The following is a 15424-nucleotide window of genomic DNA, read 5'->3' on the forward strand; positions in this document are numbered from 1 at the left end:
CAACCCTTTCCACAATACACATGAGAATTGTAATTTTGAATTCATTCCATTGGGAAAGGCTGCAATAATTTTCTGGAAGGCTAAGCTGTCCGAAACTTTGTTGAGTTATTAAACACATTTTATGCTGAATTTTGACATTTTTTATAATTTGAATATAGTCTACAATATACGGTATAAGCAAAATTAGTGGTCAACATGTTTTTGTCCAATGATAAGGTAATTTTTCTCATGTTTTCAAATACATTTATTTCAATAATTCAGCAGTCAATCGTTACCGGTATTGATTTAAATCAGAGCGATAGATATTAACTGTGGCTGACTCATTTAGTAGGTAGTTTACACAATAAAATGTAGACCACTACAAATAAGGATTGTTGGTAATTCTCTTCACAAAAACAAATGGTTATGCGACTGCTTCGTTTTAAACAACCTTTACCTACTAGATACTCATAGACCATAAACAGTTGAAGACTGATCTATGTACTCACAAAACTAAATGGTTTGATGCAAGGCAACTTTTAACCATTACTTAACGACATGTTAATGGTCCATCTACCTTAAAACTGCTGATGCATAATAGAAATATCTTTCACAACTATTGACCCTCACATATAAATTGCAACTATTAGTTTCGCACAGGATACATTTAGAACTATTGTCATATTGAAGAGATTTTCGACAAAACCTGCGTCATTAATAGTTAATATTCACCAACGGCATAATAATAACAATTACGTATATACATTGTATAGAAGGCTCGAGTTACATGAAAAAATTGAATATATTCGGTATGGTTGATTCCAAATGTATGCTTGGCTGACATCGTTAATGTCATTACTGAAATACAGACGACATTATACTTTTCATTTTATAAGCTATATCTAAACGGCGCTTTAGCAATTAGTCAAAGATAACTGAATTTATGTTATGCGCAGAATTAATGCATGTTCAAGTTTAAAAGTGCATTATAGGGTAAACGCATACTGCTTTCAAAATTTTTCAAGAAGCAATGAATCCAACAAAGATTGGCTTGTTTTTGGCACGAGTTATCCAAGCATATAGGTATTAACATAACAATATTAACAGGTGAAATGCCTTTGTTGTCTCGTGATACAGATATTTTAAATTAATATGTATACCGAGAAGCATAAGTTACAATCATATTTAGGTCAATTCAGAAAAAATGAATTGTATTAAAAAGATCATTTCATTCGTAGGTCAAGTATGATACGGTGATGTTTAATCTTGATAAAGTGGTATTCAAGTACCTAAAGGTACACGCTCACAGATTGATAGTGTTGACATTTTTTTAGTTTTAATCTCAGCGTCGTCTAATTTTGGTATCAATGCCTTCAATTCAGTCGTATAAGTTAACTCATAATAGAACAGATCTCAATTGTTTGAAAAACTGCCGAAAAACGTTTTTTTTAAAGCGTTAGTAACGCTTATAGCCATAAAATAGCATTTTTTGAACGTAAATAATTATGAAAATCTGCAAGTTGATCTTTTGTCTTTATATCACTGGTTTCATAGACATTAACGAAACAAATGGCTCATTCCAAGACAAAAAATGAAAAGGTTGTTGAAACGGCCAATCTGTGAGAGTACAGCTTTAAATATTAGATGATTGGTTATCACAACTAGCATTCTAACGAACCAACAACCAATTTGTAACTGATAACACTGAGGTGGACACAAAATGACATTTCCATGGGCGGATCCAGGATTTGACGTTAAAAGGGGCTTAAAAAGGGGCCTTACCTTTTGGATTGTGCCCCGTCCTCAAAACCGAAATTTGTTTGGTCTAAATTGTTAGCAAGGGAGCCTTGGGGTAGCCACTCCCCCACAAAAAAAACAACAAAAAAACATACGCAATTTAAGTCCGAAATGGTGCATTTTGTAATGGGAAATTTTATTACTTTATAACTTTATATCTCGTATATTGAAATAAAACGTTAATTTAACTTCAATGATTTAAGGGGTGGGCGCCGTGTTCGAACCCCTCCCCCACTGTATCCGCTAATGATGTCTACATACATACCCTATATCCATATCGCGATGTGTAAGTAATCCTCTTCTTTGAATGTCACATATGATGATGATATTTATCAAATGTTGTCACAAACTCCATATCACCCAGTAGGAATACATTCACAGTATTATCACTTATTAATGGCAAACTATCACGACATATATAGCAAAAACAATCGGTCACAGTCAATACTTATTCCGATGAGTATATTTGAAATCTCTGTTTAACATTTGGCCAGAAATACGAATAAACCAATCTTCATCTTACTTAGACATTTCGTACCCATTTAGTGTATACAACTTTCGTCCAGATCACTTGTATATACAAACAGCCCCTCAAGTCAGTTAGCTACGTGTAATAAATCAACCATGCATTGCTGAAATGCAAAATTTCACTCTAAAAAAAGGTTCATATCATGCACCTATCAATGATTGATGGCGGCAGAGAGGAGTGGGTGGGGATGCAAGGCGGGACACTCCCCGGTAGATATAGACAATTTGCAAAATTTACTGTCTAAATCCCTAATCTGAAAGCAAGGAAATTAGTGAAAATCGATGGAATAGGAGCTGATTAAGCAAAATATAATAGCCTAGCCATTTCCACAGTGACGGACGCACCGGAACCGTCCAAATCACACCCGCGGTCTTACGTCCACTTTATCACCACCCCCCCCCTCCCCACAACCACCCCCACACACACACCACACCCCGATGGGGGCTTAACATTGATAGGTACATTAACGTAACCCTGATAGAAACAAATATGCTGTAAGATTAAATGAACTAAACATATATCCAACTCGTACTATTCCGCAGGTAATAAACAAATCTAGAAGCATATCACATCCATCGTCGACCAATATACACCATATTTAAACATTTTTTCACTGGACCATAAAAAGCCATTGATGCATCGCCTTTCGATTTATATTCACTCGAGTTTAACCTCGCTAACTCCGATTTTCATTAATGCTATTTACCACTCAACAAGCATACCGATACTCTTTAGTAGAGCGTTCTTACTATGCTGTCAAATATTTATTTATTTTTTACAACCACATTTGTTTCACACTTATAAAACACACATAGCTACTCCGAACTTTAAATGAAGAACACTAAACTCAGTGTTAAGACGAATATTTCTATTGCTATACACTTAAGTTGAAAACTGATATGAACTCAACTGTTTGCACAAATATCTTCAGTGCTATGTCATGTATTGTCAAGTTTGCGTAAACTGAAAACGCATTGAATTTGATTTAGGCTGTCTGCGTTATTTTATGGTTTTCAATGCATGCGCACAGATGAGTTGGGTTATAAACAGCATTCAAATGAAATGTTCTGATTCTTTTTGTAAACCGAACAAGTGTGATTAATTATTACATATTATACAATGTACTTTACATCCAACAATTGGTATTTATGGGGGATAATATCTTATTTTTTTATAATTTGATTAAGCGAAAACTATTATTAGAAGAAGGAAAAATAAGTAACAAATGTATTATTACGCTTGAACACAAATTAACAGAGGGACACAATGCAATTTACGTGCATAATTCACAGTTAAAACCTTTAGTGGTATATTAATAAATATATCTTATAATCAATTCTATATCACTGTCAAATAAATAATAAGAGGATCTGACATGTTCTCAAATACGAGATACAAGATGGGTTAAATTCAAACTTCAAGTATAAAATAAAACACTGCAGCCGTCTGCTTTAAAGCTGCACTCTCACAGATATACCGTTTTGACAACTTTTGCTGGTGTTGTTTTTTTTGCCTTAAAATGAGCCAATTTTTGCATTAATATCTGCAAACCAGTGATATAAGACTGACAAAAGATCAGATCGCAGAATTTCATATTTCCGTTCGAAAATTAATGCTTTATGGCTGAAAGCGTTACTAACGGTTTATGAAAAATGCTTAAAACATCCATTTTTTAACTTAAATATGTGAATCTGCGATCTGAGTTTTTGTCAGCAGGCTTGTATCACTGTTTTACGTGCATTTTTTTGCAAAAAAATGGGGTGTTCCAAGACAAAAAAAAATTGTCAAAACGTTCAATCTGTGAGAGTACAGCTTTAAATAATCGTGCGTTATAAATTATAATGCATCAACACGATTATAACATTTGAAGGAGCACAATTCTGTTTCACAAGGAAGTATTAACAATAACTTGTCTCAACTTGATAGTGATGCATACAAAGAATTTTGTATAAGCTTTAACCCTTTCGGCACCAAATATATCATTCAAAGTACATTCTATGATATTCTATATTGCAAAAATACGACATTTTTTTAACATTTCAGCCTTTTCATACATTTTTTTAAAACAAGATTAGCATTGGTTTCTAGTTTCTTACTTTTGTATATATCGATTTTAGATGTTAAATAAGTAATGTATAGTTTTATGTTTTTTTTGTGTGTGCTATAGTCTCTTATAACTCATATACTGAGTGGCAATGCATATTTTAATGTATATTTAATAGGTGATGTGTATATGTTGTATTGATGAGACTTTAATAAACTATCAAATATACATTCCAGCCATGACCATTCACTGAGATGTGCGCCAAAAGGTTGTCCAACGAAAATAATAGGGATGTTATCTTAATTAATTATTTTAGGAAATCTTGCACATAAAAGCAATGGAATACATTTACAACAAAAGCCTATCTCGATGAAACAGTTTAAAATATAGGGCACAGCCCAGTTCTCAAACCAAACACAATAATATGTTCAAGGTTAAAGTTCAAGCTCAAAGTTTATTAACAAAAGCGGCATATACTCGTTAATGCCTTTGGCCATTACAATAATAATAATAATCATGGCAACAAACATAACATAAACAAATATCCCTGAGAGAACGCGCCATACTACATGTATTATACGAGAAAAACACATACAGTTAGTGTTTAAGGAAACGTTAAATTTCTAAATTACATTGCAGTTTGATATTTCTGGCTATATTTAACCGTTTTCTCGTTAAGGTGGAAAATAAGAAAGACTTAAACATATCTATAATAGGTCGGATTGTATTTCATTTACAGTAAGATCTTGGCCTATTATTAAAGTGACATCCTTATTTTAATTATAAAATACACATATATAACAAACATCAATTTTGATTGATAAACCTTTAACTACTTACTAAATAATGCATTTGTGGAAAATATTTATTACTGATAAAAAGATTGTAACCTTGTATTTAATAGCAGAAAATTCAAAAATATTAAATGAAATGCGAATGCTAAAATATTTACTGTGATCTACTATAGTCTCATACGGTAGAAATATCTAATACACATTTCCTTTAAATTAAAATCGGTATCCGTCATAAGAACCATTGTTTTCGACATTCATTTATCCTTTTTGTGAAATTAAAACAATATTATTAATTTTGGTAAATCTTATTTGGGAGTAAGATTTCATCTTTAAGTGATTTTTCAAACCTGCAGTACATTTATTTTGGTAAAACATTAGGCAGCCAATTTGGATTTTAATCAGGTGAAGCGATTGGTTAAACAGAGGCTGGGCTATTAAGCTAAATTTGAAATTAGTTAAAGTGCTGTTAGTATGAATTAACCAAAGAAGGCAAATTTTGATGCAAGACATCATACAAGCGGCTGAATAGGTTCTAGCGTGAAAATATATGTGATCATTACTCAAATGAAGGTCAATATAACTTTTAACGTTCTAATAATGAGGCGCCTCCAGAATTTGGTGTTAGAGGGGACGTAATTTCGGGGGCGTTAACCATTTGACTTGCACCCCACGCTATAAGGGGGGTTTGGGGGTAGTCCCCCCACGAAAATTTTAACAAATACTAGTCTTGAGTAGGTTGGCATTGGATTTCAAGACATTGACAATCTTACATCAGTAAGAAAACAACTGACATTTTCTGAAGTAACAGTATATACACCTTACAGGAAAATGGAGACGTCTGTTTTCTCGGGCTAGAGGTTCAACATTCATTTTTTTCTATCGACAATATGACAAAACTAACGTTTGAACCCAGCAAATTTGTATGATTGGTTTGATTTAATGCTTTCCTCGTCCCAAGGGTCAGGTAAACGTTATAGTCAAAATATTTAGTCGACCCTTGCCTGAAAATGGACTTTATTATTGTAAGATACAGACTGATTACTCTCGTAGCCTGACGCACACAGCCGCCAAAACAGTGGCGGATCCGTGGTCTAGTGGTAACACACTTGACTATCAATCCAGGGGTCGCAGGTACGATTCCCCGTCGCATCACTAAAATCCTAATCGTCTTCCGGGAGGGACGTTAAATGGGAGTCCCGTGTGTCAGTGCTATACACTGGTGCATGTTAAAGAACCAGGGTAGCTCTAACCAGGGTTACATTCTGTCTGTGCACTATGCTCCATAAAACCTAAAATGACTAATAATCTTAACGGAGCACTCGCCGAATGGGCAAGGCCCGTGTGCGAGTATATATAAGCCTACATACACACACTCCACCAAAATTCAGGCTAATATAGAGGGATTCGCACCCGAAATACGTATGTCACTATATATGTGTACTCTACTAGACAGTTAGTTCGGTAGACGGGCTGCGCCCTGCTTTTCCAATTAAATGGCTTGGTAACGCAAAAGAGTGACAACATCCGAACCCGAATTGCCAAACTCAACATCTAATACAGTTAAGTCCCTATACCAGACGAAAACACGGCGTGTGCGTATGTAAGTTCGTGTGCGTGCGTGCGTGCGTGCGTGCGTGTGTGCTGGCTGCGTTTGTGCTAGCATGTGTTTCAGCGTGTGTGTGAGCTTGCGTGTATATATTATTATATAATTTTTATTATTCATTATTATTATTATTATTATTATTATTATTATTATTATAAATAATATTATTTATTTATTTATTTACTATTTTTATTATTGTTTTTATTATTAGTAGTAGTATTATAAACATTATATAACTTTTGTGATAAGGTAGTACAGATAATGTTCACATTTATATCAACTGCTCGTTTCACAGTCCGAAACTGTAACCTATGATTTGATGAGCGAATGCATAAGGAGACATTGAGTTTTGCAATCTATTTAAATCCTTATTAAGAATGCCGTCGTCCTTACCCCGTTTTAAGTGCACCTTTAGATAACGTGCTAAATTTGGAAGCCATGCTGCGATTAATTCAAAATCTTCGCTAGTTTATCAACAGTGTACCGCTGAAGTAAACCGGAAGTTATCAGATACTAATTCGACAACAGCAACTCCAAGCGGGCATCGCATACACTAGGACGGATAACCGATTACTGGGCATGTATCAGTAGAATGTAGCCGTTGCTGAGTCACATTGTTGACGTTTGTATGTTTTGAAAACACTTTAATCGTGAACATAAATTATCTGTTACATAATATATGTTTCGATTGAAAGCCTGCGGTCGCGCTATCTTTCTCTTTTTGATGAAAAGCGTATCTTATGGCCTCTGTTTTATTCCCCAAATTGTCATTCATAAAATCAAGTATACATTGGTGCTTGTCATACAAAACAAAGCAATAAGTCGCAAACATATTAAACAAATCTATTTAGTTCATATAACATGAATCAATTCATCAAAACCGGTTAATATGCGGAACTTATTTTATACAAAAAAATAGCAAAAAAGGGAGATAAAGGGACTTGTTGGCGTCTTTCAGGGGCAAACATTGACAAACGATTGCATGTGAAATGTTCACACAATGCTTGTATCAATGATAACACTCGCTATTGAAAATTGAATGATTTTAGGCTTAGATTTTGTATCTACCAGGAAATGGCTGTTTGAACTAAGCAGTTGCTTAATCATTTGTTTTTGTGTAGGGACATAAAAACAATCTTTATTTCTAGTGTTGTACAGAATATTGCGTATACTACCCTCTTACTAGACCAGCCACTGTGTATATCTACCGACTCACCTGATTAAAATCAGTGACGAGAGACTGCTGATTTACGGAAATGAATAAACTGGAAAACTTGAATAATACTGCCTCTTCATTGGACAAAATGAAAAGTTGACGATTTGTGGATGTTGGTGCTTGTTAATACATGTAAGGACATTTTAAATAACATATTTGATCAAGGGATAAACCATTTCGCGGCCATCGTTATTTCTCTGAGAAAGTCCCTATGTGAATAAGTCCATTTAAAAAACGCCTATGAGTGTTTTTACTATGTCTGGTATTGGAAGATTCATGGTTACAGGGAATCTTTAAAATGTTCGTATGATAATCCCCCTCCCACCTAACGCCCACAATTGTGGCTACTAGGTGAGTATGTTGCGGTCGCGCCAGCTATATCAGATGTCGATAGGTGGAATCCTTTTTGAACGTTATAAAAAAACAATACGGCTCCATTAAAACATTAGTGTTTGTCCAATGGGATAACAGTATTTTCAAATATGCCGTTCAATTATTGAAGTTAAGCAAAAGACAACGGTAATTGATTTTAATTAGATGACTCGGTATATTTAAACAGAAAATAAGCCAATGCACAAAATATACTGGTTACCACATAGCTGGTTAACCATTTATTTTGTAAATGCATTGTATAACCTTTAACCATAAATAACCATGATATGTAATGGGTAATGGTTGTAAGTCAATCGGAACACCTAGGCCACTATCCCACAGATATGACCTCGGAAATAATAAGGGTCTTTAAAAATAGTCCGTCATGGCGGCGCCCATATTGAAAACATGTGGTTTGTGTTTAACATTTTACATCTGTGAGTGTGCATTTTCAACACATAGTGGTACATGTTGTATAACTACTGTTTTTGTTATTGAATAACGCCCCTGGATTTTCGATAACGTCACATTGTGTAGAGACACCCAACAAAAATGAGAGAACGGGCAAGGCTATACACAAAAGCGTGCCACCGTCAAAAAAACTACCAAAATACTGAGAGATCAATATAAAATGCGAATAAGACACGAACTGGACCTCCGTTTAAATGGACTTAAAATACACAACATAGACTTCTGCGGTTAACAGACGAAATGGCCAGACACCAAAATGAACTGTACGACACAGGCAATATCAATAAAAAAACATACCATTGCAGAAATTCGAGATAAAACGGCCCAAAACCAACATGGAGTTTACAAAAAGGGCAATGTAAGGGACAAAACGGAAAACTGCGAATACATGTAAAAGATAAAACGGCCCACTGTGGATAATAGGCAAAACTGCCCACTGTGGGTGAGAGACAAGACGGGCCAGATGAGGACGAAATGGACATCTGTGGATGAGAGACAAGAAGGGTCAGATTAGGAAGAAATGGACCTCTGTGGATGAGAGACAAGAAGTGCCAGATTAGGAAGAAATGGACCTCTGTGGATGAGAGACAAGACGGGCCAGATGAGGACTAAATGGACCTCTGTGGATGAGAGACAAGACGGGCCAGATTAGGAAGAAATGGACCTCTGTGGATTAAAGACAAGAAGGGCCAGATGAGGACTAAATAGACCTCTGTGGATAAGAGACAAGACGGGCAAGATTAGGAAGAAATGGACTCCTGTGGATGAGAGACAAGACGGGCCAGATTAGGACGAAATGGACCTCTGTGGATGAGAGACAAGACGGGCCAGATTAGAACGAAATGGATCTCTGTGGATGAGAGACAAGACGAACCAGATTAGGAAGAAATGGACCTCTGTGAATGAGAGACAAGACGGGCCAGATGAGGACGAAATGGACCTCTGTTGGTGAGAGACATACGGGTCAAATTAGGACGAATTGGACCTCTGTGGATGAGAGACAAGACAGGCCAGATTATAAAGAAATGGACCTCTGTGGATGAGAGACAAGAAGGGCCAGATTAGGACGAAATGGACCTCTGTGGATGAGAGACAAGACGGGCCAGATTAGGACGAAATGGACCTCTGTGGATGAGAGACAAGACGGGCCAGATTAGGATGAAATGGACCTCTGTGGATGAGAGACAAGACGGGCCAGATTGGGACAAAATGGACCTCTTTGGATGAGAGACAGACGGGCCAGATTAAGAAGAAATGGACCTCTGTGGATGAGAGACAAGAAATACCTGGTAAAGACGAAACGGACCTATGCGGGTTTAAGATGTTATGGACCAATATTGGAGGGTATCAGTTTTTTGGGGTAGTTCTTGAAACAGCAAATCGTTGTACAGTTCACAGGAGAGGAATACGTGCACTCCATGTATAACATATGTTTTCAATAATAACACTTATTAATGCGTTATAAATATACATTAACTAAATATCTACTTACGACCACTTTCGCTTTTTAATGGCAGAAATCAGCTCCAACCAAACTTGCTCCATGCCACGTTAATGTCAGAATATCTCCCAAAACACAAAGTTTATCTTACGCTTAATTAATTATTTTTTTTCAACTACTGTTCAATAAAAGAAATAGAAAATGACGTCATTTTTCTAAACCTTTCTAAGTTAGTGTGCCTAAATACTCAAAATCTACTGTTTATATATAATACCTATCCGCCTGTCGCAAATGTATATTAGTATCCTGGTATAATACTTAAAAACCCCAAACGGAAGAACACCTAACCTTTTGTCAAATCACTTTACGGTTTTATTACGTATCAATACAAATCTCTATCAGATAAATATGATTCACATGATTACCCTTGTTTTCGGTGTAATATACCCATTACATTTTTTGTATCTTACACATGTGTAAGATAACGTATCAGACATTTTCAATTGCTAAAGTAATTACACGCGACATAGATATCTCTCCGCATTGTTTGTAAACAAAATGGTTTAAACGCCAAATACTTACCTTAATAATGAATCTGTAGGACTTCCGGGAGGCAAATGGCTTACAAATCATAGTGCCAGAAAGCATCTTGTTCAAAAACATTCTGATAACAATGTTCCGCCAACCAGATAATTCAGATCACTAGTCACAGAAAATTCCAGTCAACAAGTATACAGCCACATTTAAAAGTGACAAACAACACAAGAACATTTCAAACATCTCCACCTTGACAAACACCGGCAATATGCAATCAATGCCATTTGCTTGCCAGTTTAATCAGCTGATGTTTACCAAAAACACAAATACGAATTCTGCAGCACATGCTTTCCCTTACACATCCCATGGTGGCTAGACCATCGCCAGAGGCTCGCTTACTAACAAATTTCATGAACTCGTTTAATAAAATCTTGTATTAATTAAATGACAACTCGTGTCAAATCCTATGTATTGGTTTCTGACCGGCAGCGACTCTTGTCTGCATTTTAAGGCGTTTGTTTATTTTAAAATTGTTTCAATAATAATGCCAAATAGATTGTCACGCATGCTTGCGTATAAAATGTGTAGGGACTTTGTGTATATTGCACAATGTATAGTATACCAATCATCCATATCTTTGATATACCCGGTAGCATTCGAGATGCGAACACAACTGTATCCTTCAAAGATGCACTCTTACTCTTAAATAAGATGTAATACAATTGTCTTAATTTACCGAAAAAGATGAACTACTACATGTCGAAATAATGGTTATTATGATGGATATCGTGTTTTATTTGAAAGAAATGTTAATAAAACAGGGTATTTCCACCTACCGTTAATTGAAAAATATTTTAGCACTCGTCAGTCGTTTAAACTTTGTGCGTTTTTAGCTATTAAATATACGGTTACAATCTTCTTATCAGTAATTAATATTTTTTACTTAAATGCATTATATAAGAAGTAGTTAAAGGTGTATTACTCTGTTACTGTGTAACTCTAACGATATAGAAGACGAATACCACTTTGTCATAATATGCCCTGTGTATAACAATATCAGAAAGGAGTTGATTAAATCAATCTATATTAGAAACCCAAGTATGTACCAATTTGTTGAATTAATGAAATCGCAAAATAAAGTCGAAACAAGAAATCTAAGTAAATTCATAAACCAAGCATTTCTTTTAAGAAATCCTGTGATCAATAATATGATCTAGTCTATATAGTAATATATTACATTAGCCTCCCAAATCCCTATTATCCTGGTATTGCATATACATGTAGTAAGCATTTACATTTAATTTAAATATTTACCATTTGTATTAAAATAATAATCTATATTATGTTTTATCTGTGTTTATTTTTTTCTTTTCTTTTCCTTCTTATTTTGCCATGTATCATTGTGACCATAATTATTATTATTCGACATACTAGTATCATGTTTTGTCAAGAAACTGTTATTTACATGTTTACGACAATAAACAACTCTGTCTTTCTGTCTCAAAAAATTGATCGTCAAATGTGTATGTATTGATTTTAAATACGAATGTCACTTTAATATTCATTTATTTGTTTTTACTATGTGTGGTATTGGAAGACTCCTGGTTACAGGGAATCTTGAAAGTGTTCGAATGATAGTCCCCCTCCCACCTAACGCCCACAATTGTGGCTACTAGAATTTTATTGAGTGAAATTATATTTTGTCCAATGGGATGGCAGTATTTTCAAATATGCCGTTTAATTATTGAAGTAAGCAGAAGTCAGCCGTTATTGATTTTAATTAGGTGATTCAGAATATTTAAACAGAAACCGAGCCAGTGTACAAAATATACTCGTTACCACATAGCTGGTTAACCATTTATTTTGGTAAATGCATTGTATAACCTTGAAAGATGCACTCAGATAAGATTTACCATAATTAAAACGATGGTTGAAATATATCAAAAAGGTATGAATAAATGTAAACAATAATGGTTCTTATGAAGGACACCGACTTTATTTAAGAAGGAAGGTGCAGAAAACACGGTATTTCTAGCTTATGAGACGATAGTAGATCAAAGTAAATCTTTGAGCACTCACCAATGATTTACTATTATTTTCGTTTTCAGCTTTTAAATACAAGGTTACAATCTTGTAATCAGTTATTGATATTTTCCATAAATGCATTATTTAGTATGTAGTTAAAGGTTAATCACTCAAAATAAGTGTTTTTTTATAATGTGCAATGTGTGATTTTGAATAAGAGTGCCACTAAAACCATCACATTATGATGCAATTGCAGTTATTACCACCTTCGTTCATGTCAAAAAATAGTCTAATGACATAGATCACCATGCTACGTAATGGGTTAAGGTTGTAAGTCAATCGGAAGACCTTGACCATTATCCCACAGATATGACCTCGGAGATAATACGGGCCTTTAAAAATAGTCCATCATGGCGGCGCCCATATTGAAAACATGTTATTCGTGTTTTAACATTTTATTGGTCCTGAAAGTTCATTTTCAAATTCTGTTCCCACGCATTGAACGATTGTGTCCCTCCTAGTCTATCCCGAAGCTTACCGAAGATGGCCAGGTTGTGACCATTGGGTTGATAGTATGTACATGTACTTACAAAAATAAATGGTTTGATACGACGCAATCGCATAACCAGTAATTTTGTGTAAGTACAAACTAATAAACCCTTTAAGTGGCTGCATACTACTGTGTTAACTACACACTAGATGGGCGAGCCAGTATATATCTACCGATTCACCTGATTTAAATCAATAACGGCTGACTTCTGACATCAAAAGAAATGATTTGGTAAAATATAATCAACAACATAGTTGTAAACTTTTAAAGGGGAAGCAGTTTACAATGCGCTCATATATTTAATAATAACACACACAGCTGTAACAGTTGTTTTTTAAAATCTTTTTAGGAATACTGCAGATCATAAGAGTACGCGTGACTCAGACTCAGAAAAACATGCTTCTGAATTTACATAAAATCGCCTTTATTTCCTTCATTTACAAAAATAAATGTGACTGATTGAACAATTTCAAATAGTTATAAAATTCAGCTAATTTCATCATCACAACTCAACTTTAAAGAATGTTACAATGAAAAGATTTGCAGTTTTGCCTCTTGAGTCTGATCTCAGACTTGAGGTTGTTTGTAATCAGAGACCCTGAACAACGGCCGAATTGTTAGACTATTCTTCAAGTGAATATCGCATTTCTATGATAACTTGGATTTTAATTGTTACAATTAAGGTTGAATCACGTTATGTGGTTTCGATCTCGCAACTTCATGCTAGATATGAAAGCTATCACACGATTTCTACCATTTGATATAAGGATTGTATCCGTATTGTCCCCGTTGCCATAGAAATATCCGGTCATAAATTTCAAAACGACATTGCCATTACCTTTTTTATAGCATTTGCGATACAAAAGGTTGTATCACTATCGAAGATCATGGCAATAAATATGACTAGAACCAAAATGTTTATAAATCGGACGTGGCAATTCATTCATTCGTTCGTTCGATCGTTCGTTCGCAGGTCGTTCGCTCACTCACTCATCAATTCACTCACCGACCCAAAACACATCCATCCATCCATCCATCCATCCATCCCTCATCCATCCATCCATCCATCCATCCATCCATCCATCCATCCATCCATCCATCCATCCATCTATCCATCCATCCATCAATCAATCAATCAATCACATTCCGGACAATAAAAATATGAAGGTCGTGTCATTAGACATTCGGCATAAAAATGAATGTCTTCTGGTGGGACATTAAATGTTTAAGCTTTCATCATAAAACCACACATGTTTTGTTTATCCATTGAGGCCTGACTTCGGAATCGTATAAGGGCCATCGCGACCCCCACCTCCGCCCCCGCTTTTTGAAAATATCCCAGATTTTTTTTTTTTTTAAAAAGGTGTACCGAAGTAAATGTCAAATTTCGCATATTTTTTATCGAATTTCAAATGAAAACAGAATAGTTTTTCCTATAACAAGTACTACAAGATTGTAAAAAAAATCGAAAAGGTAACAAACATGTGTCGCTGTGTTGTTTTGAGGCAATTAATAAGGCGAGGCATGGGGTCATGAGGCGAGGCATGGGGTCATGAGGCGAGGCAAGGGGTCGCGATGGCTCTAATATGATTCCGTACCTGACGGTGATGAGTGTGTGCATAAAAAACACGGGCTACAACCTTACACATCTTAATTTGCCCAACATTTTCGAGTTACTTTTCTTGACTATTTATATGAACGAATGATGACCGTTTTGGGCGACTAATAGTCCGTCTTTGATGATGGCTAATTTGTCTGGTTGACCTAAATCTGTATACATGTATGTAAAGTGTTGTATTTGTTATAGCATTATAAAAATACGAACGGGTTTTATAGATTAAGATGGACGAAGGATTTTCACAAGATTCACCAGAGTTGGATCTTACCAGTTTTAGGCGTAAAATAGCGTTTGTTTCGGCACATTTTAAGCCGAAGTGTTTCCTTTTTCGTAGTTTCCTAAACAAAATTTCGGTTCTCAAAAATAAAGCATGTCAACTCTATATTTGATAGGGACACTGGTTCTTTTAGGAGTTTTACCTGCTATTCTACTTGTTCATTTTAACAGT

General features: G+C 35.2%; 1 protein-coding gene across 11 annotated transcripts in view; it reads right to left on the reverse strand.

Moving 5' to 3' along the window:
* LOC128219605 (cytosolic phospholipase A2-like) overlaps window positions 1–15424 on the reverse strand; it is a 64436-nt gene that overhangs the window by 32272 nt on the left and 16740 nt on the right. The window contains exons 1-2 of one of the 11 annotated variants that reach the window (XM_052927456.1): window positions 3216–3256; window positions 2042–2408 (exon numbers count right to left, since the gene is read on the reverse strand). The exons of 2 other annotated variants lie outside the window; for them this stretch is intronic. In XM_052927456.1, coding sequence (XP_052783416.1) covers window positions 2042–2052 — 11 coding nt within the window. In that variant the 5' untranslated portion in view covers window positions 2053–2408; window positions 3216–3256. Of the gene's footprint in view, window positions 1–2041; window positions 2425–2767; window positions 2961–3011; window positions 3192–3215; window positions 3257–10297; window positions 10391–15424 lie in introns of those variants that run through there. 8 more of the 11 variants (XM_052927450.1, XM_052927449.1, XM_052927452.1 and 5 more) reach the window with 8 other exon arrangements.

Source organism: Mya arenaria, chromosome 15 (assembly GCF_026914265.1).
Source record: "Mya arenaria isolate MELC-2E11 chromosome 15, ASM2691426v1".
NCBI lineage: Eukaryota > Metazoa > Mollusca > Bivalvia > Myida > Myidae > Mya > Mya arenaria.